The 27,349-nt window shown below is 36.7% G+C and overlaps 2 protein-coding genes across 2 annotated transcripts; one reads left to right on the plus strand and one right to left on the minus strand.

Annotated features, from left to right (window-relative positions):
* The first annotated feature begins 14,440 nt into the window (after positions 1-14,440).
* LOC124917827 lies at positions 14,441-14,884 on the plus strand. Its single transcript, XM_047458126.1, has one exon. It carries the CDS (start codon positions 14,441-14,443, stop codon positions 14,882-14,884), a length of 444 nt encoding a protein of 147 aa, XP_047314082.1.
* A 2,725-nt stretch (positions 14,885-17,609) lies between these two features.
* LOC124917830 lies at positions 17,610-19,747 on the minus strand. The gene is made up of 2 exons (XM_047458128.1): positions 19,338-19,747; positions 17,610-18,129 (listed from the first exon to the last, which is right to left on the minus strand). Exons 1-2 carry the CDS (start codon positions 19,641-19,643, stop codon positions 18,022-18,024), a joined length of 414 nt encoding a protein of 137 aa, XP_047314084.1. The 5' UTR covers positions 19,644-19,747; the 3' UTR covers positions 17,610-18,021.
* Positions 19,748-27,349: the final 7,602 nt, after the last annotated feature.

Here is a 27,349-nt window from a genome sequence, read left to right on the forward strand (position 1 = left end):
AGATGTGTCGCTGGTTCTCAGGATCAGATATCCCGGTTAAACCCTGGGGTGCCAAAAGTCAACTTTCTCATAAGTACCAGTTTCTCTACGAGATTCTGGGAAAATCTGTCTTGTGCAGAGAGAAAAGTTACTATTACACTCAAAGGCTCTTCGAGATGATGATCGCTGTAACGGTTGGGACACCGGTTAACTGGTCCTGGATCATCTTCAGTAACCTGAAGAAGATGCTCCTTTCCAACAAAACCGGCTACGCTCCTCAGCTGAGCGGTTTCTGTGCAAGTCTGGACATTCATTCCGGACCATTTGTAACTCTCCATCCAAGGCATGTGCTCACCAAGGAAAGAGTACAAGAGATGATCGACCAGTGGGAAGCAGTCAAGGCCAGAAGAAATCAAGCGGCTGAGTCATCAAACGTCTAACCTGTCCTTTTCTCTATTTTCATCTCTTTTCACAAAACCGGTAATTTTGTTGTACTACCGGTTTTGTACATCAATCAATGAAGTAGATTTCCTTCCTATGTTAAGTCAAAATCTAAAATCATAAATGACCAAATATTCAATGTGCCGTATCAAATATCAAATCTCTTGGAAACAGAAATTCTTATTCTCAATAAGCATGCCTGACTTGATTAGACAAGACATGCTTGTATTCTCTTGGAAAAATCACAAAGTCATTAATGACTAGACATAAACGGCTAGATTTTTCAAATATTCTCATTAAATGCTCTCAATCGTTCCAAGCTATAAAAGGGGATGCTTGTATCCATTTTCAAAACACGCCTCCAAGCATTCCTTCTCTCTAAAATTTGAAAGTTAAGAAAAATCCTTCCTCACTTCTTCTTCATCATCATGACTGCCGAACTAAGAAACACACTTATCATCGACTTTGAAGATATCAAAGATAGCGCATACTATGATTGCATCTTTCAGCATATCATAGATTCTGGGCTGCAAGGTTTCCTTAAGGGTTCAGACACCATCCTCGTAGAGGAGGTGTGTGAATTCTTCAACAATGGTCATATCTTAGATGATGGAAGCATCTGCACCATCGTCGACGGCCAATTCTTCCAGTTCAACGAGGAAGAATTCGCCAACTTCTTTCACCTTCCGACCGAAGGTTTTTCTGATTTCCCAACGCCATACTTACCGGCTAAGGAAGACTTCTTCAAGATCTTTTCTTCTTCCTACACTCCGATCAAGGACTTTGGGAAGAAAGAAAATCTCGCTCCTCACTACCAACTCTTTCATGATTTGGTCCAAAGGTCTATCATAGGCCGAATGCCGAACCAGAACTACAGCCGGGAGGCATTCGACATTATGATAGCCATCATTCGCAACTCCGCCATCAACTGGGCATCCTACCTCTACAACAAACTGAAGCAGCTCATGACCGCTGCAAGAGGAAGGATCAGTTACGCCCCTCAAATCACCCGGTTCCTGATGTCCAAGCGTCGCAACCTTGGAACCGGTGTTCTGGTTGGACCATCTAACACCATCACCATACTCATGATACATAGGTGGTTATCAAGAATTGAGGAACGGTTTCCTCAAAACACCATTGAAAAGTGGTATGAAAGGAGGATGGAAGGAGGATGGTTCACAGAAGACTAAATTCTCTTTCTTTTTATTCTCCGGTTTCTGGTCATTTTGTTGTACGACCAAAACCGCTCAATGTTCAATGTTCTTATTAATGAAATAGTTAATCTTCAAAGTTTCCGGTTCTTATTCATATACTTCCTTCCGGTTTTCCAAACTTATACAAAAACTTAAAGTTAACTTAAAAACTTTCGGTTAACAAGACTTCAAGTGAAACCGGAACTTCGAGCAAAAGTGAAAATTTGAAAAATATTAACCGCCCACGGTTTTACCCCCCAAAGTTTACCGCCCATTGAATTTCCGCTTTTACCGCCGAAAGTTACGGCAGTAACTTTTGGAGGGAAAATTGGCGCCAAAAGCATCAAATTGACGGTTCATCTTCAAATCGCTCAGAACCGCCATGTATATAAGTTCATATCATCCTATTCAACACTTGTGCTTTCTCTCTCTACAAATCTTCAAATCTTCAAAGCTTTCATCTCTCCAATCTTCATCGATCTTCATATCTTCTTCACAAAATCATCATGGATCTAACCAAAGCTCCATTCCAATGGATGTTACAAGTGGATTTCACAGATATTGACGAACATGCCGATGACAAGAACAAGGTTGTTCTTCAACTTCTGAGGGATTCTGGGCTGGAAAAGTTTCTGTCTGGTCCGTTCATCATCTATCCGGCGGCGGTGACGGAGTTCTTGGCGACGGCGAGACTGTCGAAGAGGAAGGTCTCGGCGACTGTCAACGGGAAGGCCATTCTCATCACCGAAGAGCTTTTTGCTGAAGCTCTCGGTCTTCCCAACACAGGTTCGGACCTAAAGATTGACTTAACCGATGCAGAATCAAATGCTGCCCGGTTGTTGGTATCTTTCTCAGGTCAGGATCTGGTGATCCACAACAGCCGGAGGAATAAGCTCAAACCAGAATACAGATGGCTGTTGACTGTCATCGCCCGGTCAATCCACGGAAGGGGAGGTAATTTTGACAACCTAACGAAACTGAAACTCAGAATGCTGTTGGCTATTGTCCGCTGTGACAAGGTGGACTGGGGATACGTTATTTACGAAGAATTCTGCCAGATGGTGATAAAGAAAGATGGCCGGGTGCAGGCCTTTGCAATGCAGATTGTTAAAATCCTTGAGTTCCTTAATGTGGAACTGGGTGAAGGTAAACCGCTTCCAATCTCCACTATTCTTGACTCCGAGTCCATGATCGAAAAACCGGAGAAAACGATCAAACCCAAATCCTCAAAAACAAAGTCGTCTAAGGGAGCAAGTTCCTCGGCTCTGGGTGAAGAAGAAACCAAGAAGAAGAAACCGGCAAGAAAGGCCGTTGAAGCCGAAGCTCCACCAGAACCAAAGAGGAGGAAGAAGGTAGCTGCGAAGAAAAGTTCAAAGAAACCGGCGGACTCCGAGAAAACGCTTTCCTCGGATAATCCACCAGAAAGAACCGCAGACGTCTTTCAACCCATTCTCATCAACACCGTCGTTCCCACCCCCGTTCCATCTCACTCTCCAAGGCAAACCGAATCCTCGGGGAGCCAAGAAAACCAGTTCGAGGAGGAAGCAGAGGTAAGTATTCACTCTGAAACCTCCAAATCATCAAGTAAGCGAATTGAAGAGGTATTAGTCGACGTAGGCTTAAACACCTCCAAAGAAATTGAGGATGTTATCCAAGACATTGCAAGGGAAACTGAAGAGGACGATGTGTCAAGTCGTCGCAGGCCAGTTAATCAGGTTGAGATACCTGATCAGAGTGAAGTTCAACCGGCCGAAGAAGCGACCAATACATCAGAGATTACACCTCCGGCTCAGGAGGGAAATTTTGAAGAACAGGAACCTTCCGGTTCCGCAGGGGGCAAGACAGCTCCAGAAAACCAGTCAGCCACAATACCTGAAGTTTCTATTCAGGTCAACAAAGGCAAAGGGGTCCTTATTGAAGATTCAACCGCAACCGGACAAGGTACTCTGCAAACCGGTCCTCAACAAGAAACCATAACCGGAGACGAGGTCCTCTTCACCGCAGAACAAGAAGATGAGATCTTCGAGGAACTTATTCGAGACATGAACAAAGGTGCGAATGATGCGTTAGCTCCATACCTCTTGTGGGTGAAGCTCAGATGTGAAACGAAATTATCCGACATGGCTCCAGGTCTGAGCGGTAATAAGCATTGGGACAGGCTCATCAAGCTGGAAGAGAGGGCACTTCAGTTAGCTAACACGAACCTCATTCAACCTGCTTTTAGCAAAACTGCAGTCATCCTTGAAAACGCTCAGTTACAGGCAGTGGAGAATGCCTTTCAAGAAACTAAAGGATCGACGCTAAACCCGATTGAAATGAGAATGGCCGAACGGTTTATTGCGGTGCGAGAACAGCTTGCACAAAATCTTGATCGTTTTGACATGCAGTGGAGGAAAGGTTGCCAACGCCAACTCAACAATGCCGACTTATATCAAAGTAAGCCATTCTATACAGGCGGAGAGACATCTGGAACCACTAAAAACCGGGAACAAGAATCCTCTCAACCGGTCAAAGCTCCGGAAATTGATCAAATCAAGCAAGCGGTGGCTGAAATAGTTGACTCATGCCTTGGAAATTTTAAAACCGTAACCGACGAAAAAATTGCAACGGCTGAGGATAACCTGTCAAACTCTATAAAGACCATGATGGACACAGCTATGCAGACCTCAGTTAAAACCATGATTGCCGAGTCCGTCCAAGCCGCAACCGCTCCATTGCTAGACATGCTGCAGGCAATGGCCATCCAAATTGAGGACATGTCCAAAGCCCAGGTCAGTACAACCCAAACACAAATAGAATCGGACGCTGAAACCGCCAAGAAACTACAAGAGGAAGAAATTGAAAGGGTCCGGTTGCAGAAGGAGATTGAAGAAAGAGATTTTGAACTCGCTCAAAAGTTTACCGAGGAGGAACAGGCCAACATCCAGGAACTTCCACTGGTTCAATCGTCCCACTCAATGGATACACGGAATAAGAAGAAACGAAGCGCAGTTAAGAACGTGATCAAGCGGGCAGAACAAAGAACAGTTGTACCGGTCATGATAAATGCGCAACCGCTTGATGAAGAAGAAGAAGATGCTGAGGACTTAACCGGCGAAAGAGAAGGGCAACCGCAGGCTCACCCTCAACTCCAAGCTTCAGACCTTCTAATGCTCCACCGCCTCCACCACCAAAACCGGTTTGCGCCAATTTTGGGTTCAAGAAAAGGGGTACCGGCCACTCAAGTGTATGGGCCGGAGTGCTGATTGATGCTGAACGTCGTGATAGAGAGTGGAAGGCAAGAGAGGAAGAAGAAAGAAGACAGCTTGAGAAAGCACCGGAAAAGGAGCTTCACAAGGGGGGATCATCCAAGCCCTAATCTCTTTATTTCCGTCAAAACAATCTCTGTTGAATTATGACTCGGAACTTGGTTATGTTATTTTTATGGTAGTTTCAACATATAATATTTTTGAAAAATCAAAACACATGTTCTTCAAACATTCTCTTTCAACAAGAAAACAATTAAAACGCTAAGCAAATTTCTCAAAATCGGCCATATATTACATGTTTTGAATATTTATTCTAAATAATCAAAAAGGGAGAAATTGATAGAAAAATTAAGTAAGTTAATTTTTCTAACTGGCTAGTAAGCAAATTTTTCAAAACCGGCCACTCAGTACAAGTTTTGAATATTTATTCTAAATAATCAAAAAGGGAGAAATTGATAAAAAAAAATTAAGTAGATTAATTTTAAACCGGCCACACATTACAATTTTTGAATATTTATTCTAAATAATCAAAAAGGGAGAAATTGATAGAAAAATTAAGTAAGTTAATTTTTGGAACCGACCAGACGAACTAAACAGTCGTCAACTTTCATGTGCAGGTACAGATCAAAACCGTATGAACCGGTTGGCGTATCAAAACCGGTTGCTACTACACTTCAAAGAAACCAGTTTCAAGTGATCAAGTTAAAGATCAGAGGAACCGGTTTTACTTTCTCAAGCAACCGGTTAGCAGAATCAAAAGCTTACGTACCAACCGGAGCATACTGCACAAGACACAGAAATCGGAAAACTCAAACTTCAAGAGTGGCGTACCATGACGAAAGAAACGTGTCTTGAAAGAATAAAAGAAGATCAGATCCGATCGGAAGCATGCGAGGAAAGCAATGATGCTTTATTGATCCGAAGTTGACAACCGGAGGTGCATGCCCAACACGTGTCCAAATCTGAAAATCGGCTACGTCATCTTCTGCTCAGAGCTGCCTGCATGACTGCCAGGTGTTGAGGAAAATGAAGCGTGCAAGCAACCTCTCTGCACCAGGCGTGATAATGATCAATCAATCCATAAGAGAGAAGAAAAACGACCGTTGGGTCCTCTCAGCTATAAAAGGAAGACGAAACGTCTTCATTTAATGCATCATCAGTTCTGAAAGTTGTACATTACGAATTACGAAAAGCATTAAGTTCTAGAGAGATAAACTATTTTATTCCAAAAACCGGTGTGTCTAAAACCGGAAGCTTTTTGTGTGTTGTTGTGTTGAGTTGTTGTATTACATCAAAGTGTGAGTTTGGTGTAACCGGCGAGTAGCGAAGTTGGGCTCGACCGGCAGTATTGTTGTAACTCTAAGAGTTAGTGGAGATCCTCTCATAACCTGAGAAGAAGGGGTGACGTAGGAGGGTTTGCTCCGAACATCCATAAACAAATCTTTTGTCTCGTGTTCTTTCGTTGCTTTCATTATTCAGCTTAACCTCAAACTAATCATACTCCTAAAACCGGTCACTCATATCCATAAAACCTACTCCTTCTAAAACATCATCTAAGAGTCACATACGTTGCTTCAACCTGAAACAGACATTTCCGCCCTTGAATCCGGTTCAAGAGTCTGTGACAGATTGTGTAGTGCTGAGAAAGGTTATAGTCTCTAACCGGACTATCACCAAAGTGGTGTGTGTGTTGTAAGCGGCCACCCTTCTTGAAACCGGAAACACCCCGGTCCTCCAAGGGCGTCCCCGATCTTAACAGAGATATTCCATGAATGCAATTTACTTATGCCTATAATAGAACGGAACCCAGTTTAATTTGTATTCTTCGTACCTCTAATGCACTTAAATCGACCTGAGAACAAAGGTCCCAAGCCAACTCCGATTTAAGATGTGCATCTTCAAGTGGAGAGAAGGATCAGATGTTCTTTGAACCGTTTTTTCCTCGTTCCATTCTGAATATGATCAAAACGAATATGTGAATTGTGGACGGTCAATTTCGTTAATTGGATAAACAAGATTGATAGTTAATCACACAACAACGCTTAAAAAAATTCCTACAACCATTAAAAGCATTATCAAAATTTCACCGACGTTTATTCTTGCGTCACAAGAAATAGGGTCGGTGCAAGTTATGCTTATTTAAGCGCCGGTAACATTAATTTAAGCGTCGCCGAAAATATATTTAATTTAACAATTTTATTTTTGAAAACATTTTTATCTGATTTTTTTTTAATTAAATAATCATTAAAAATAATATTTAGAAAATCATTTCCTACATATTGACATTTTAAATGAAACATAAATTATCTCATAAAATCATATTATAGTTAAAATAAAAAATCATTTACGTTATAACCTATTATAAATTTTTAATAATGTTATGCACCTCTAAAATGCTAAAATTTAAAAATCACACATTATACCTGTCCAAAAGTAATATATTTTTTACGGGTTAAAAATTGATCATTTCTTCGACAGACCATGAATCAAGATCAAAGCATTCATTTCATTCATAATAGGTTTTAAAGTGTTATATTTTTAAAATGAAACCTTACTCATAAAAATTGTATTTGGCAGAAATGGAAGTTAGCATTGTGAAGGGAAAGCCGGTAAAATAAGTCATTCTTTTAGCCATTTGAAAGTTCAATTGAGTGAGAATTTAAAATAACTTTAACTCTCATCATGGACTGAGCATAAACATTCTCTAAGAAATCCAGTCGGATGGATAAAGCTTGGTAATTATAAAAAATTTCAATAAAAAATGTAGAGAAAACTAGAAACAACTCTATTTTGCTTTTCCTTTCACATGTATTCCATTTTTTATTCAAATAAAATCCGACAGATGAGGAGAAAGTTTATGTTCAACCTGAATAGTAATAATAGGAAAAGAAAGGTAAAGAGAAGGTTGTGTTGAGAAAGGATGATGGTGAGTACGCACAAGGGCAAAAGCAAGTGTCTAACCTTGCTGTCGAGTTCTATAAGCAACTCATGGGCACCAAAAAGCAACATCCTAGCTATTTGAATACACTCTACCAAATCATTGACAAAAATATAACCAGGGGACAATCAAGATTTGATTAAAGTTGTCATGAGAGAGGAGGTTAAGGCAGCATTGAGCCCAGGCCGGGATGACTTTAACGCCGAGTCTTCAAGGAAAACTAGTCTTTTGCGGGTAACAATGTCACCGAGGGTGTGTGGAATTCTTTCAAAATAGAAAGATGTTGAAATAGTGGAATGTTACAGTCCTTACCTTGATTCCTAAGACTTTGGTACTCGAAAGAGTCCATGAATTTAGGCCAATTTCCTACTATAATATCATTTATAAAATTATTTCAAAAATTATGTCTAAACACTTTAAGAATGTCATGTCTAAAATTGTAAATCTAGGGCAATCTGCATTCATCCCCGATCGAATTATTTCTCATAATATATTAATCATGTAGAACCTTCTCAAAGGTCATGGGAAAATGAATATATCCCCCGGGTGGCTTTCAAAATTGATATCAGAAAAGCTTTTGACTCGGTTAGGTGGGATATCGTCCTTGATTTAATGATTGTTGTTGGTTTTCCTTGTATTTATATCGTTTGGATCTTGCAATGTATTTCTACTTTTAATTTTGTTGTGAGTGTTAACGGGATTCATGTAGGTTATTTTAAGGGTAAAAGTGGAGTGAGGCAGAGGGATCCTCTCTCTTCGCACATCTTCGTATTGATCATGGATGTCTTTGAGAACATCTTTACAATGTTTCGAAAGAGCCAGCCATACAACTACCATCCTTTTTGTGAGGAGGAAGAGATTACCCACGTTTGCTTTGTCGATGACCTATTCATCCGTGCATGCGGACGTTGACTCTATAAAACCCGTAAGGAATGTGCTAAATTTCTTTTCTGATGCTACAGGTTTGACTATTAATGAGGAGAAAAGTTTGACACTCTATGGCGGAGTTAGTGAGGAGATGAAGGCGGATATCTACGAAGTCATGGGTAAAGCGAAGGGTAGCTTCCCGGTGTCATATTTAGGGATCCCTTTGATGGCTAAGCAAATACATATTATACATTTTCGGCCACTGATTAAAAATGTAAAGAATACTATATCAGGATGGGCAGCAAAGACACTTTCATACGCGGGTCGGATTCAGCTAATTAGGTGCGTGGTTATAGGAATCATCGATTATTGGGTGCAACCGTTTTTCTCCCGAAGAAAGTGATGAAATAATTAGACACATTAATGAGGGATTTCATGTGGGGCAGTCGCAGGAGAGGAAGTAAAAATGTCAAGTGGACAGCTTTATGTAAACCGAAAGAAGAGGGTGGCATTGGGTTGAAAAATTGTATCGAATGGAATAAGGCATTCACATACGAACACATTTTGACCATTGAGCGTAAACGGGGTTCATTATGGGTGAGATGGGTACACTCTCAGTTTATGAAACGGGAAGCAAGCGTTTGGACAAGCAAAGTGAAGGAAGGTATAGGTTGGTCTCTAAAGAAGATTATAAAACTTAAAGACAACATCACATCGCTTTTCAACATACGATTTGGGGATGGCCGAAGCACGTTGTCTTGGCACGACCCATGGTTTGAAAACCGGCCACTTATTCTTAGGGAAGAATTTCGAAATATACAAATAAGAAGGGATTGATTGGCTGCCATGGTAAGAGAAGTAAGAGATGGGCAATGTGGTTCACTCCTTAGGCGGGTTCCGGAAGGGTAGTGGGTTCATGAACATATCAACAACATTCATTTTCAAGAAAGAGCCGCTATAAATTCATGGGAAGCCGAGGATAGCGGGAAGCTTATTTTCAGCAAGGTTTTGGAACGTTATTCGAGAGAGAGGGTAAGTCGTTGGATGGGCTCCACTTGTTTGGTCTTCAAAGGTTATCCCGGTGCATGTTTACATTCTTTGATTATCTTTTCATGGGAGGCTTAATACACGGGACCGTATACGAAGATACATGGATATATCGGATGTTAGTTGCTTATTATGCGATGAGAACGAGGAGTCCACTGATCACTTACTTGGGGGCTGCCCGTTTACTAAGCTAGTGTGGAGTGAATTTGTCTCGGATATGGATTTATTGAGCTTTCCTATAGCATGGGAGGATATCAAAGTTGTTGGTCTAAAAAAAGTGAAAGACAATAAATTTTCAGTGAGTGTATTCAAGTGCGGATTTGCATCAATAGTCTACCATCTATGGTCTGAAAGAAACGCACATGTATTTAGAAGAGTCCGTAGAAGTGTAAGCGATGTTTGGAGCGATATTGTGTTTGATTTTGGAGCGCTTATAAAGACTTGAAGGGTAATTCTTGAGGGTGAACGAATGGAGCCTATGTTAAGAATTGAGAATCCCCTACGAAGAAGTCACTAGTTTTGAAAAAGTCAGATTGAGATAAAAGATCAAGTGTTTGATTATCTGTAATTCATTTGATTTTCTGAATATTTGATTATTCTAGGTTATTAGAATAAAACAAATGAACTATGTCCGTTTTTGTTTCTTCCCTTTTTTCATTTTTAATAAAATGACAAATAAGTCGTTCCACCCCCCCCCCCCCCCAAAAAAAAAACAAAGAACCTCAAGTTGAAGCTAGGGTCACTATTGTTTCACACCATCAACTTCACTGTTTCATCGCGTCCAAGATACTATATCCATCGCCTAACCATCCAATACCAAAAAAAATATAAACAACAAGAGGAAAAAATCCTTTGAAAGAATAATATTATAAATGAGTAGTAATTGTTATGAGCATACACATTGATGTGAATAAATTGTTGCAAGAGCATGTACTTGTTGACGCTCATCTGCTTTATATTTGACAATGAAACTATTATTTTTTCTTTGTAGTATAACATTCATCATGTTACCATCACCAATCTTAAGAATAGCATTGACAAGTCTTACATTCTATTTGGAGACAGTGAATGTTAATACAATTTAGGGTTCATAATGAAAGGAAACATTAGGAATTTACCTCATATATAACAGCATAGGTAGACATATCTAACTAGACAATCTCATAGAAATCAATTCTCATAATCTAGAATAGAAGAAGATATACATTTATAAAGATTACATAAAATCATTTTAAATGCGATATTTTACCTATAACAGAAGAGGTGTTATGCTTCTGAATGTGTTGTCATTGCGACAACATGAAAGAATCAAACGATCAAGGTATCTTCTCTAGCGTATTATGTCCCCAACCATTTCAGTGACCTCCAAAAAAATGGGTAAACTACTATGTATGTGGTAGGAATTAAGGAGTTATATGCACACTAGTCTTAGATTCCTATCCTCTTCAATACGAGTTGGAAAACCAAGTGTTTTTTGGAGAACAATAGGATTCCTTAATTTTACATGCTAGCATCATCTACGGGAGCAATGTTGGAGATGGCGCGATTGAGGAGAACGACCACCAAAGAGACACTACATACGTAGATTGATAAGATCCGGACAGTACGTATCGTCATTGTTGGAAATCCAATCTACTAGCCATTCTATTGATGGCTTCAGACATATGTAGTCATGTAGATATTGAACCTCCAACTATCAAATGGATTCAAATTCATTCGCATAAGTAATTAGTACCCCCACCCATTCCTTTCCAAATCTTTAATCAGGTACTCTAGAACTAATGATTGTCTTCAACTTGGGAATAGGTTCATCAACTGTGATGGTTGTGAAAAAGTAGAAAAATTTTGAAACTACAGGTTAAGTATCGACATAAAAAATGAAACGAAAGAAGAAATGGGATAAAAAAATCACGTTGCAGCTTGCGTCTACATTGATATCTGTAGTAATATTCTTATTCTTCAACTGAGTATTCACATCAGCTAAGAACAATTCTCCTTTCTTTGTTCCAGATGAAGTAATAGCCTTGAATACATTAAAATGAAAACTTAAATGTCCAATTACAAATAATGAACTCTAAAGAATCTATTACGAAGGAAATTGAGAATTAGGAATGTAAGCCCTAGAATAAGCTAGCGGTTATAATCATCGGCAGTTATTTTACAAATAAGTTGTTTTAATAAAAAAACTTTTTATATTTTAGTAGTTAAATAAAAGGTGGGAAAAGAAGTTGGGTTGGACATGACAGCTGTAACTGGTTTTGGTGGAAAAACTTGGAGAAAAAAGATGTTACAACAATTGAATGATTAAGAAGACAACAATCTGAGAATGAAAGACATTCAACCAATATTTCAATCTAAGATTAGTTATAACTCTCTCTCCACAATTCCTATTCTCCTCTACAAATCAAATCCCATCTATCCGATTATAGGATCTATAATCACAATTCTCTTCTTATCTCTTCTCATCCTATCCAATCTCAAGTTTTTAATATGGTATTGTCCTGCCCTAGATCTAAACATTACTGAATCCTAATTCATATCTTATCACTAGTATCAGAGAACCTTTCTTGACATAATGGTGGAAACACGTATGGAAGGGGAATTGAACGAAATTTGAAGTCGTAGTCAGGCACATGACAAATGATTGTCGGCGCAGGATGCTCGCTTCGATTGGATTAAAGCACTAATGGCTTCCATGGACGTGGAAATTAGACGTTTAACTCCAGCATAAGGTAGCAATAATCGTGAACTAGGAGGTGTAGAGGAAAGAGACTTCCGAGGCGACAATTTTCCCGATCGCAAGCGAGCTGAAGAAGCAATAAATCAGAATGGTGATCAAGACTATCGGGATCATATGTACCAACCACCGACGAGACTTTTGAAGATGAATTTTCCAAAGTTTAATGGCGATGAGGTAGATGACTGGATCTATGGAGTAAAGATGTTTTTCTAAGTGGATCGAACGTTAGAAGAGTCCGAATTGGAGTATGCTTGTGCACACTTGTATGGATGAGCTCGCTTCTGGTTTAGCTCATATCTACAACACCGACTACCTGGACGAGCTATGACTTGGATAGAGTTAAGAACATTTGTTCTAAAAGAATTTGGTCCAAGCGAATTCGATGATCCTTTAGACGAATAGAAGGATCTCAAGCAAACGACAACAGTTAAGGAGTATGGTAAGTGTTATCTGGATGTGATCTATAAACTCCCTCATCTAACTGAAGAATATTCCATTAAAGACTATCTAAATGGTTTAAGAGAATAAATAGCTAATCCTATTAGAATTCAGAAACCAAAATTTTTATCGGAAGCTATGGGCATGACCAAGCTGTAGGAAAGGACTAATCAGAAATTACAAGAGGCATTATGTTAATTATTGGCGTGAAGAGGGTACTTATCTAATAAGGGAAGTCCACTTTTTCCTACACCGAGGAAACCTGCATTTGGCAATAGGAATAATAGTAGTGGAGTCTCCCTTGGACCAGGTACGCAAAATTCTGGTACTTCGAGTAGTAATAGTGTAATTCATAACCGTAGCAATCAGTCAGAATCCTAGGAAGACTAATTTGGACCAGAAAACCATGGATGAACGAAGAAAGTGGAATCAATGTTTTAATTGAAAAGAAAAATGGGAATATGGACACATGTGTAAAACTAGACCGATTATTATGAATATTGATGTGTGTGAAGAAAATGTACAATTGGAGGAGGTAGCTGAATACGGAAATGAAGAAATCCTGGAACAAACACCTTTGTTTAACATAGAAGGAGGTCAGAACTTTGAAACCATGAAGGTTAACGGTATGGTGGAAAACAACAGTGTGTATATACTAATAGATTCAGGTAGCACTCATAATTTTGTGAACCCTCCGGTACTTTGTAATACTGAGTTTTTAATGACTACTATTGAACAACTAATGGTAACAGTGAATGCGTTGGTCTTAAATGGTTTTCTCAAGGGGTTGAGTTCGTTATAAATGCTAGAGTATTATCAATTCTAAAATATGATATCATTCTTAGAGGGGAATGGTTATCAACTCTTATAGTATAAGTTGGAATTTCAAAGAATTGCTAATGAGTTTTGAGTATTTGGGACACTACTTTCATTAATCAACAACTGAGAAAGGAAGGAAGGATTGTAATAGGTGTTAACCAAGGGTTGAGAAACTATATAATTTCTACAATGCACAATTACTCAGCGGTGGGTGGACATTCGAGGGTGATGGTAATTGTCAGAACTTCGACAAACTTATCATTGGCAAGGATTGGAACGAGATGTCCGAGAATTCGTAAGAAATTGTGATGTTTGCCAAAAACAAAAATGAGAAACTCAAGGTTACAAAGGTTTTCTTCAACCTTTTTCTATTCCTAAGTCAATCGGGAACGACATATCTATGGATTTCATCGAGGGGTTGCCTAAATTTAATGGGTACTCAACAATTTTGGTGGTAGTAGACAAACTTTCAAAGATGTCACATTTCATTAGTCTTTGACATCCATATTCAACAAGTACAATTTCTTAGGTATTCCTTGACAATATTTTTAAGCTCCATGGTATGCTCTTAACTATTTTTAGTGATAGGGACAAGATCTTTGTAAGTATATTCTAGAGAGAATAATGTAAGATGAAGGACATTAAACAAGCCATGTCATTGGCATATCATCCACAAATTAATGGTCAAACTGAGGTAGTCAACCGGAGTTTGGAAACGTATTTACGTTATATGGCTGGCCAAAATCCTAAGTCATGGGTAACTTGGCTTTCTTTAGCGAAATGGTGGTACAATACCAACTTTCACTCGACAACTTTATCATCACTATATGAGATTGTATATGGACAACCTTCATCATTAAATTATCCTTATTTGGTTGGAGAATCAAAAGTAGAAGCAGTTGATCGTAGCCTATCTACTAGGGAAGAATCCCTTAAGATGCTGAAATTTCATCTTCAAAGAGCCCAAAACCGCATGAAACAACAAGCTGACAAAAAATGGGTGAACTGTGTGTATGAAGTAAGGGATTGGGTGTTTGTTAAATTACAGCCAGATCGACAATTGTCAATTCGAGGAAAATGTACAAACTTAGTCCAAAATTCTATGGACCCTTTCTGGTGGTGGAAAATTGGAAAAGTTGTATATAAGTTGGACATTCCTCAATATCACGAATGAACAGTATTATACATGTTTCACAACTGAAGAAAATAGTAGGTGTTCTCTTGACTACTCCTCATATTTTAATCTTATACACTAATTATGCTTTAAAACTTGTGGCTATTCTGAATGAAAAAGTGGTGTGGAAAGAGGGAATTAACGTGTGCCAATTATTGATTAGATGGTCTAATTCCTCCGATGATGATACAACATGGGACAAAGAATCTCAGTTGATGGATCGTTATCCTGATTTTGTGTTGTCAGTGGGGAAAATTGCTTCTGATTCTCAACTTGTTCGTGGTCAAACAAGATGTGATGGAGAAGTTAATGTTATGAAGGGAATTGAGAATTAGAGTTGTAAGCCCTAGAATAAGCTTGTGGGTATAATCGTCGGCAGTTATTTTACAAATAAATTGTTTTAACAGTAAGCTTTTTATATTTTAGTAGTTAAATAAAAGGTGGGAAAAGAAGTTGGGTTGTACAGTTGTAAATGGTTTTGACGGGAAAATTTGGAGGGAAAATAGATTACAGCAATTGAATGATTAATAAGGAAGCAATCTGAGAATGGAAGGCATTCAACCAATATTTCAATCTAAGATTAATCATAACTCACTCTCCTCAATTCCTATTCTCCTCTACAATTCTAATCCCATTTATCCGATTGCATGATCTGTAATCACAATTCTCTTCTTATCTCTTCTCATCCTATCCAATCTCAAGTTGCTACTAAGATAGTGTTCTTCCCTAGATCTAAACATTACCGAATCATAATTCATAGCTTATCAGAACCATGCATAGAGTAATCTCAAATCCTGTTGTAAACCAAAAATTTGAAAAGAAAAACAGGAGTGTTGTTTCTTAGTCGATTTTCAGAGAAGGAGACGAGTATTGATGTGTAAGCAAGTTCTAGTAAGACAAAAAAGAACATGCAATTCATATAACACGACATAAGTATAAATATATGCCGCGAAGTGAAGTAAAATCGTAGTTTCTTGAACCAAAAAAGGCAAATCTAGAGAAATGGAAAAATGAAATTCACAACTCCAATGGGATAATACGTGGTGATAGTGAACTTCTAATCGATGTGATAATCTATGTAGAGAAGATTTGTGGCAGAAATCGAAAAATTCACAACGATTAACTTGCACGAAGAAGATAAGCACGTGCGAAAGATAAAAGGAAATAAATTTGAAAATGAAAGAGAGGAGACGAGAATATAAAAGAAACAATAATAGTAACTAAAAAGAAAAAAAATTGAAAATTTGAAAATAAGAAAATATCAAGATTTCAAATGAATACTTTAAAAAATGTAATGTAATATTGTGTAATTGATGAAATTGCATATTACAAGTGTGAATAAAAATTATGATACATATCAAAAATAATAATTTTAATCAAATATCTTAAACAATTAAATTTAGATAAATATAATAAACAAAATATAAAATGTGATTAAAAAATTAATTAAAAATTACACAACTATCAATATTTTATAAAATAAAAACTAAAAAAATTTAAACTAACATAAATTATTTATATATTCAATTTAATTGAATGTCACTGCATATTTTTAATATGCATAAGGTTATATTGTAAAAGACAAATGTAACTAGACTTATCAACAACTTAACTTCTGTATATATAATTTTTTTTACTCACATATTAGGATTATAGTTAGTTAATAATCTCAATAGTTGGAATATAGCTTGTTATATTTAAAATACTTTTTTTAATAAAATTATTAATTGTATAAAATACCTTAGTATGAGATTTTTTTTAAAATTATTATAATTTTGTAAATATAAACTGTTTGACGGTGAGCATATTTTGATTATGTTTTGATTATTGCTCCCAATTAATTAATCTTCGTTGTTTTTTTAATAATTATGTTTATTAAATTATTTAAAATTAAGAATTAAAATAATAATTTTAATAAAATTCTAATTAAATATGATTTAGAAAATTTTAATTACATTAGCTTGAATTTACCATCTATGAAAAATGTTTATATTTATAAAAAAAAAAAAACATTTTATTATTTTATAACATGAATACATTATTAACCAATAATTTTCTTTAAATTTAGAAAGGTTGAAACGATATTTGTTATTTTTTTTCTTAATAAAAATTGAACCAAAATTCTTGACATTTTATTCATTCTAATGAGTTAAATTCTTGACATTTTATTCATTCTAATGAGTTGTGACCCATATCTCAATAATACATATAATATAATTTCAAATTATTTTTATTATATATTTTTAAAACTTAAAAGAATTAAAATTAGAATATCACCAATTCATTCAAATAGTGATATTCAATTGAACAAAGTTTGACCCACATAAGCTAATTGATTGTGAACTTTCATTTCAAATACAAATCAAGCCAATTAATATTATATAATCATATAAAATCAGTTTATTATCTATTAAAATTTAATTATAATAATACAAAACTGAAGTATTATACTACCAACATAACTCTTTTAACATCTCATTTCACTCATTCACTTTAAGTAAATATATAATATTATTAATATATTTATTTATTTTTATATTTTATAAAAAGTTAAATTTATTTCTTCATAATATTATAAATTTTAAATATAATAAATTATATAAAAGATTATTTTATAATAAATAATTTTTTTTTTAAATATAATGTAAACTGTGCCTTAAAAAACTCCCCAAAACCAAAAAGTAAAAGAAAATCCAATCACATTTGCAATTGTCATCTGTATTTCTAAGTCTAAAAAAAATATCAAATTATATGCCTAAGAGTTGTTGTATTATAAATAGACAATCTCTTATATAAATAAGACATATTTTTACTTTAATAACAAACCCCATATTTAGCAATGTTGGTGTGGAATTTCGACAGAAAAAATCTTAAACCGATATAAAGTTAATCTGGAATGTACAGAGAAACAATTTACCCATGAAAGAACACCAAACAAAATATGATTCATGATCATAAGTAGTTATGGAGAAGCTACAGCTCTCAAACAAAAACCACGAAAAATACTTCTCGTATATGACCAAAATCATTAGGCCAAGAAACAGAAACACGCCAATCGCACATTAAAACTTTTAACTAAATCGACACATTTAGACAAGCTCGGATGTAATTAACATGCCTTAGTTAGGATAAAAGTCTCATGAGAGATCATCATCCCCTGGTGGAGGTGGCTTGTTTCTTGACCTCCTCTCCTGCCATCTTGATATTATCCACTTTAGAACAAGCACTCCTCCAAGAGCATAAACCTGAAAAATAATATCATTCAAAAGGAAATGATGTTGCTCTAGCTAATCCATGTTTTCTTTGCAAGAGCAATGAGAAGACAATCCAAGAAAGAAAGAAACTAATATAACGCGATTGTAAGTGGTTATTATCACCACCAACAGAGGCAACAAACGTGTGTACAATAGAAAAGAGAAATGGATGAAGATGAAGACTTTGATTGTGAGAAAATCTTAGATGCTACCTTTCCTATTGAAAATACTCATTAGCATATTTGAATTTCAAATACAAATATTCAATGCATAACTAATAATAATTGTGCCAGATTTAGAGGAGCTGACCGAAACCCTATTGAGTCGAGAGTGTTGGTTTGCGACTGATATGAGCTGAATCTTATTACTATCATTAACAGTCCACCATATCCTTCTTGATTTCCCCCTTGTTTGATACATTATGCAACCCTTAACTATCATTGGGTCATGTCTGATACAACTTCGGAATGTTATGATGAATGGATCGATGACTGTCCTCAATAACACAGATTGACCTGGAATTTGGAATAGGAGGCAACAGACACAATGATTCAAGAGAGAAAGGATGAAGGTTTTTTCCTCCAATATTTTGCTTCAAGCAATAAAGGAGGGCATATGATCCCATCGAAAAGCACATTGTTTTTGCAGGACCACCTTATATCGAGCCTCTTCGCATCAATTATGGTCAGGAGACCGATGAAAGTGGAGGTGAGAATCCGTGGATCAATGAAAATGTTCATCCCTTTAAAAAACATAGAGGGCATTGGAGTTCTTTGACCTAGTAGAAAATCTAATTTGAGGCTTTCTTCTAGGTTCTTTGATTTTTGTTTAACCCCTTCTTCTTCTTCTTCTTCTCTATTTCCCTTGTTTGTAAAAGTTATCTTTCCTTAAGAGTGATCAGGTCTACCATTACCCTAATTGCTTGATTAGCTGACTTTAGAAGACAAGCTTAAACCTAAAAGGAATGAAGAAAGAACTATCCTACCCAAAATGGAACCATGGTATGCAAAAAAGAAATTTGGCAAATAAATTATGCTATAGCTAAAGGGGGTTAAGGCTAAGTAAGGTACAGAACCCTCATCATAATCAGCTAAAACAATTTGGGCTAAGGAAGTCAGTTATTGGGGATCGACAAATCTCAAATTCGTTCAGCATTTCATAATAAAAGATCAGTTTTTGAATTTGACAGAGTTTACCACCTGCCACAAGACCACGGGATTCGTCTGCTCAGGTTGCTCAGACTCTTCACCCTCTTCCACCTTCAGCGAAGGAACAATCGGCAAACTAGACGGAAGCTTGACAAAGGAAGGTTTCTGCTTCGTCTCCTCTTTCGCAGGTGTGGTAGTTTCCTGTTTAGTGGAATCCTGATTCTGAAAGAGGAAGTTGAAAATTGGCAAGTGTGGAAAGAGGGAGAGAATCGGATTCTGAATCTTCCGTTGATTTACGTCGTCTATGGTAGCTATTCCGGAATTGTCCGCTAGCTCCGGTGTGGTGTCGGAAGACATGGTAAGGCTAAGCTAAACAGAGACAGAGAGGCGAAGATATCGGGGGGAAGAGAGAGACGGAACAGATGATGATGACGATGAGTTCTTACTTGGCCCATTCCCGAGGTTATGTTCAAATCTTATCAGTTTCATTTTATTGTTAAATATTAATAAAATTTAGGAACAAAGATGATAATTGACTACATGTATATTTATAAAACAAACCCTTTATCTCGTTTTCTTAAAATACTTTAAAATCATTTTCAGATAGATTAGTCTATCACCTATGATACTTTGTTGGGTTAAAAATAAGTTCATCATAGAGTTAAACATATACAACACACTTAATCATTTAATCAAGTATATAATTTGTTGCCTGACGAGATTGAACTCAGGGTCTCTCAATGATGTTAGGATATAGTTACACATATATTTTTAGTAACTCTTATAAAAATCAACATCTATTACCACTAGTAGAAAAAATGTCTTTTGTAACGAATATGAGTAACGACCTTACATGGTCGTTACTTATATCTATTATCTGTATCGGTTATATAAGGTCGTTACTGATATTTATTATTTGTAACAACTATATAAGCTCGTTACTAATACTCCAGTTTGTCGACAAAAATATTAATAACAACATTGTCATAGAGTTGTTACTTATAGATATAATAGTAACGGTTGTATGACGGTCGTTACTGATGTTGCTGCCATATCTGTAACGGCTAAGTATATAACTGCTACTAATACTCATTAAAGGAGCATCTATAACGAATCATGACATATCCATTACTGATACTCTTATTTTTAATTAACTATGTATTTCTTCTTTCTTCTTCCTCACTTCGCTTCTCTGTCGTTTGAGACCGCTCGTCGTTCCTTCACTATTAGTCGTTCGCCGTCTTTCGTCGTCTTCCGTCTTCCTATTATTACCGTAAGCAATCTATCTTAAAAATTACATAGTGTTAGGGTCTACAATCAAGGCTCGGTCCTAGAACAATTTACATCACCCTTTTCTCGATCCTATGGTGCACATGGGTTAGTTTATGTATTTTGTTTAATAATTCTGTTTTGTTTCCCTTCTCTTATATTTCTCTCAAACCGAATTCTGTTATTTCGAAAGTTGTTGTAACAAGTTTGTAACCGAATACTCTTGGGTAATTCAGCCGCTTTAAATGCTGATGCCCACCCCACTTTTTGGGCTATGAATTGAAGTTTGTGAAAGTTGTTACTCTAAGTTATTCTCTCGGTCTTGGACCTCTATCCTGGACTACTAGGTGTATTCTAGTAATATTTCTCTTCTCACCTTTGGTTCTTCTCTCCTTAACCTCAAATTCTCTTCTCACATTATATCCGATGCGCTTTAGTATAGAATCCCACCCTCGGTCCCAATTATCAAGAACCTGATTTTTGGTATCAAGAACTCGGAAAGCTAAGTTATTGTTTCAAGCTTAACATATTTGTATCAGAGCTGGTCGATTCTCGGAATGGTAGAAACTCGCCAGCATTCAAAAATGGATGCGCTCAGGGCCCTTATTGAAAATATATCCCAACAAACAGCTGCGATGCAAACTGCTATAGACCGAAGATTGGATGCGGCTGAAGAACGAATGGAAGCCTTTGAGAGTGGGACATCTAGAAATATGCAAGAACCCCGCCACAGACCCTACGATGATAATTCTTGCCACGGTCCTTCCCCGTTTAGGCCCCAGCACCCTGGCCAAACCCGCGACCAACACTATGTTCCTCCCACTCGGCTAACCAAGGTCAATTTTTCCCGGTTTGATGGGTCGGATGTGGAGGGCTGACTAATATCCGTCGAGCAATTCTTTAGAGTGGACAAAACTAGGGATGCCACGAAACTAGAAATTGCACCCATTCACTTTTCGGGCGAAGCAAGAATGTGGTATGGATCTTATCTCCAGAATTGAGACCATATAGAGACCTTATCTTATGATGTGTTCAAGAGAGATCTTATGACGCAATTTGGACCCTCTATACACGACACTCCAATGAGACAGCTGATGAATTTGAAACAGGTTGGGTCGGTTCAAGAATATAATCTGCGATACATGTCGATCTCTCAAAAACTCTACGGCATGCCAAAGGAATACGTCATAGATTGCTACTTGTCCGGTCTAAGGGAGAAGATTGCAAACTGCATCAGGTTGCGATTTCCCGACTCTCTATATGAAGCCATGGTCATGGCTAAGGTCCAAGAAACAACATATCGGTCCCTAATGTGCAGCGGGCACCTGTACAGATCTGAAGCACCGTTGCTGCCCAAGCCATCCAATATCAACACAGCCGGGTCGAGCACCAATACCGACTTCAAGAATTCATCATATGGGTCCTCTTCAAGTGCAAACTAGGGCCATGTTAAGCAATTAGACTCGATCTCAATGGATGAAAAGAGAAAGAAGGGCATATGCTACACTTGCAATGAAAAATGGCAACCATACCATAGGTGCAAATCCGGATTATTCATGGTCTCGGTCAATCATCAAGAAGACCAAGAACCCATTCAAGAATCTGTTTTGGATGATCTACCTTCGTTGCTCGGGGAAAGGGAAGAACCAGCCATATCCTTACATGCATTGACCGGTTCTAAAGCTTTTTAAACGCTCTAAATTCTTGGCAAAGTTGGGAACCTGCCAGTAGTTATCCTGATCGATATAGGCAACACCCACAATTTTATCAATATCAGAATTTTGGAAAAAAAATAGGCCACAAAAGCATAGCAACCCGGGTGCAATCGGTTAGAGTGGTTGATGGATCCAATGTTTTATGCTCTAGAATTTTCAAAGATTTGAAATGGTCGATGGAAGGAAATGACTATCAAACAGAAATGAAGGTAATTTCCATGGACGGATATGATATTGTGCTGGGTATTGAATGGTTGATTACTTTAGGTCTTTCATCTTGGAACTTCGAAAAGATGACCCTTTCGTATGAGAAACATGGCATAACCACGGTCCTAAAGGGGATTCCTTGATCGCAGGTCACTTTGATGCATGGTAACCAGTTGGAAAAAACTTTGGAAGAAAGTAGTGTTGCTGCCAAAGTGCAAATAAAAAGTAAGCCTGAAGGACAAACTGTTTCTCTTGCGGCAATGACCTTGGAAGATATTCCTGAAGATCTCCAACAACTATTTGAAGTGTTCAATGCTCTATTCCAGCAACCCGAAGACCGACCATAAGTTAGGAGAATAATTAGAAGCTATGGCTCTTTCGCTGCCCCTGTTATGCTGGTTCGGGAAAAAGTCTTGGCCTGGATTTTTGATAACACTATAGAGTATAATCGAAGCTGGAAGAATTGTTTTATATATTTTCTCCAAGTCTTGGCGACATTGTAGCAACAAAGGTCAACCCTAAACAATGAAAAACTCGACCTTGGGTGCAAAAAAATTTCTTACATGGGCGGAATGGCGAGTGACCTGGCAGTGCAGAAGACTATAAGGACCCGACCAGCTCCACTATTGAAACGATTCTGCCGAAAGCTTTTTAAGAAGTCTGGTCCTATGTTGGGACTCTTGTTGAACTTGCTGAAGCCCGACCGAAGCAATAGTCTTTTTTGAAGTTTTGAGGATGCGCATTAGAGGCTGACCAGTTCACGTTCTTTTCGTCGAGGGCGACGAACTTTGAAGGGGGAGATTATGTTAGGGTCAACAATCAAGGCCTCGGTCCTAGAACAATTTCCAGCACCCTTTTCTCGGTCCTATGGTGCACATGGGCCAATTTATGGTTTTTTTAATAATTTTATTTTGTTTCCTTTCTCTTATATTTCTCTCAAACCGAATTCTGTTATTTCGAAAGTTGTTGTAACAAGTTTGTAACCGAATACTCTTGGGTAATTCAACGGCTTTAAATGCTGATGCCCATCCCACTTTTTGGGCTATGAATTGAAGCTTGTGAAAGTTGTTACTCTAAGTTATTCTCTCGGTCTTGGACCTCTATCCTGGACTACTAGGTGTATTCTAGTAGTATTTCTCTTCTCACCTTTGGTTCTTCTATCCTTAACCTCGAATTCTCTTCTCACATTATATCCGTTGCGCTTGAGTATAGAATCCCACCCTCGGTCCCAACTATCAAGAACCCGATTCTTAGTATCAAGAACTCGGAAAGCTAAGTTATTGTTTCAAGCTTAACACATAGTTATAATATACTATTATAATTTGAACAATTCTTGTTTAAATTATAGTGATAAATTAGGGCTTCATCGATCTATACAAATATTGTTTAATGAATATTTAGCGCTCAACAACGCAATAATGAACATTTAGATCGGTTGTTGGACTGCTGCTTTTATACCGTTTGTGATAAAATAAATATTTAGATTATGATGTTCCCATTTGAAAATAAAAATTGATTACTCCTTGTTTGAGGTTATAATTTGTATCATTTGATAATATCATCATATTAATTTGTCAATAGATATGAATATTCAAATATGATAGATACATTTAATGACAAATTAAATTGTTTTGTTTAAGTTATAGTGAATCAAAACATGTGTAGAAGTTGTCAATAGATGAAATATTTTGTTCTTTCATTTGCCGTTGAAGATGAATCATGCTTATAAATTGGTTGTCTAGAATGAATATTCTAAAATTACTAAATCATGCTTATAAATTGATTGTAAATTTTTGGATTCTATGTTAGATTATTGGCCTAGGTATATGCATGATTTAGAAAGAATATGCTTTCTTTGACATAATAATAATTTACCTAGTCTCAATGGAAGTTCTTGACAAAACATGGATGACCATACGTCGGACTTATCCAAAATATATCGAGGGGTTGAAATTTTCATATAATTTGTGGAAAGGTCTACGAGTAGATCTTTGATTGCATGTACCTTGTGTAAAGTGTGCAAATCGAGTATATAAGAATAAGACAGTCGTTAGAACTCATCTAATTGTATTTGGCATAAGACATAATTATGGTTATTGGTATTTTCACTGAGAAAGGAGAATTGAAAGTGAAAGTATAAATGTTGTTAGTGAGAGTGGGGAAGATGAATTAAATGATGAGCTTGTAGACAAACCAATTAATATACAACACAATAACGGGAGTAATACCATCGATGAACCTATTGACGTTTGTAATGATCACCTAATGGAAGATATTATTGTTGATTTGTATCATAATATGAACAATGATAATGAATATCTTGGTGATACCGTGTTGGTGATGCTAAGGAATTTTACCAATTGTTGGATGATACACATAGTTGGAGACTGTAATACTCGTCGTACATATTTTTATTTTTTATATTTATATATAATTGATATGATAATATAGGGTTACAGCATATATATATACAAGGTTTATCTTAACGCCCAAATTAGGGCAGTTTCTAGCTAGGCTGAGCCACATAATATATTCTAACACCCTCCTCAAGCTCAAGGTGGTAGAGTAGAGATCAACTTGAGTTTGCTCAATAACATGTAAAATGGCCCGGCAAAAGTGCCATTAATATAGTGGAGAATACGTAACACATCAGATTGATGAGTTGTATGTGGACAAGTCATGAATTAACTAATGATGTGAATTACATGAGCTATGTTATGGCGAGTGACAGTCAGATATATCAGGGAGCCCACTAACTTGCGATTGAGCGTGGGGTCCTTAAGAGGGGTGTCATCGAGAGGAGTAAGACAGCAATCTGCCTCAAGTGGAGTCAATGTAGTTTTGCTATCAGCCAAGTCAACGTGGGAGATAAGGTTAGAAGCATACTTCGCCTGAACAATTCTTTTTTAAATTATAGTGATAAATTAGGGCTTCATCGATATACAAATATTGTTTAATGAATATTTAGTGCTCAACAACGCAATAATGAATATTTAGATTAGTTGTTGGATTGCTGCTTTTATATAGTTTGTGTTAAAATAAATATTTATATTATGATGTTCCCATTTGAAAATAAAATTGATTACTCCTTGTGTGAGGTTATAAGTTGTATCATTTGAAAATATCATCATATTAATTTATCAATAGATATGAAGATTCAAATATGATAAATATATTTAATGACAAATTAATTTGTTTTGTTTAAGTTATAGTGAATCAAAACATGTGTAGAAGTTGTCTACTAGAGTATATTTTGTTCTTTCATTTACCGTTGAAGATGAATCATGCTTATAAATTGGTTGTCTAGAATGAATATTCTGAAATTACTAAATCATGCTTATAAATTGATTGAAAATTTTTGGATTCTATGTTAGATTATTGGCCTAGGTATATGCATGATTTAGAAAGAATATGCTTTTTCTTTGACATAATAATAATTTGCCTATTCCCAATGGAAATTCTTGACAAAACATGGATGACCCTACGTCGGACTTATCCAAAATATATCGAGGGGTTGAAATTTTCATATAATTTGCGGAAAGGTCTACGGGTAGATCTTTGATTGCATGTCCCTTGTGTAAAATGTGCAAATCGAGTATATAAGAATAAGACAGTCATTAGAACTCATCTGATTGTATTCGGCATAAGACATAATTATGGTTATTGGTATTTTTACTGGGAAATGATAATTGAAAGTGAAAGTATAAATGTTGTTAGTGAGAGTGGGGAAGATGAATCAGATGATGAGCTTGTACACAAACCAATTAATGTACAACACAATAACGGGAGTAATACCATCGATGAACCTGTTGCCGTTTGTAATGATCACCTAATGGACGATATTATTGTTGATTTGTATCCTAATATGAACAATGATAATGAATATCTTGGTGATCCCGTGTTGATGATGCTAAGAAATTTTACCAATTGTTGGATGATACACATAGTTGGAGACTGTAATACGCGTCGTACATATTTTTATTTTTTTATATTTATATATAATTGATATGATAATATAGTGTTACAACATATATATATATACAAGGTTTATCTTAGCGCCCAAATTAGGGCAATTTCTAGCTAGGCTGAGCCACATAATATATTCTAACACCCCCCCTCAAGCTCAAGGTGGTAGAGTAGAGATCAACTTGAGTTTGCTCAATAACATGTAAAAACGGCCCGGCAAAAGTGCCCTTAATATAGTGGAGAATACGTAACACATCAGATTGATGAGTTGTACGAGGACAAGTCATGAATTAACTAATGATGTGAATTACATGAGCTATGTTAGGGCGAGTGACGGTCAGATATATCAGGGAGCCCACTAACTTGCGATTGAGCGTGGGGTCCTTAAGAGGGGTTTCATCGAGAGGAGTAAGACAACAATCTGCCTCAAGTGGAGTCAATGCAGTTTTGCTATCAGCCAAGTCAGCGCGGGAGATAAGGTTAGAAGCATACTTCGCCTAAGACAAATAGATACTATCTGCTATTTCAGAAATCTCAAGACCTGGAAAGTAACGCAGCTTACCAAGACTCTTCATACCAAAATGTTGATGAAGATAGGTCTGTAAATTAGATATTCTAGATGCATCGTCTTTAGTGATCACCTTATCATCAACATATAATAATATAATAATAATCCCAGATGAGGAGTGACGAATGAATAAAGTAGAGTCATGGGAAGAGGCGGTAAACCTATACTGAATAAGTGTTTAGCTAAACTTGGCAAACATGTTGATGAAGATAGGTCTGTAAATAAGATATTCCTAAGGTATCGTCGTTAGTGATCGCCATATCATCAACATATAATGGTAGAATAATAATCCAAGATGAGGAGCAACGAATAAATAAAACAGAGTCATAAGGAGAGGC

Source organism: Impatiens glandulifera, unplaced genomic scaffold (genome assembly GCF_907164915.1).
Source record: "Impatiens glandulifera unplaced genomic scaffold, dImpGla2.1, whole genome shotgun sequence".
Taxonomy (NCBI): Eukaryota; Viridiplantae; Streptophyta; class Magnoliopsida; order Ericales; family Balsaminaceae; genus Impatiens; species Impatiens glandulifera.

Bases quoted from the DNA above. Each gene is read 5' to 3' on its own strand.
- LOC124917827 (XM_047458126.1), top strand. From the start codon at position 14,441: ATGGCTGGCCAAAATCCTAAGTCATGGGTAACTTGGCTTTCTTTAGCG.
- LOC124917830 (XM_047458128.1), bottom strand. From the start codon at position 19,643: ATGTCTTCCGACACCACACCGGAGCTAGCGGACAATTCCGGAATAGCT. The intron at 18,130-19,337 runs GTGGTAAACTCT...ATTATTTTTCAG, and splicing joins ATCCCGTGGTCTTGTGGCAG to GTTTATGCTCTTGGAGGAGT.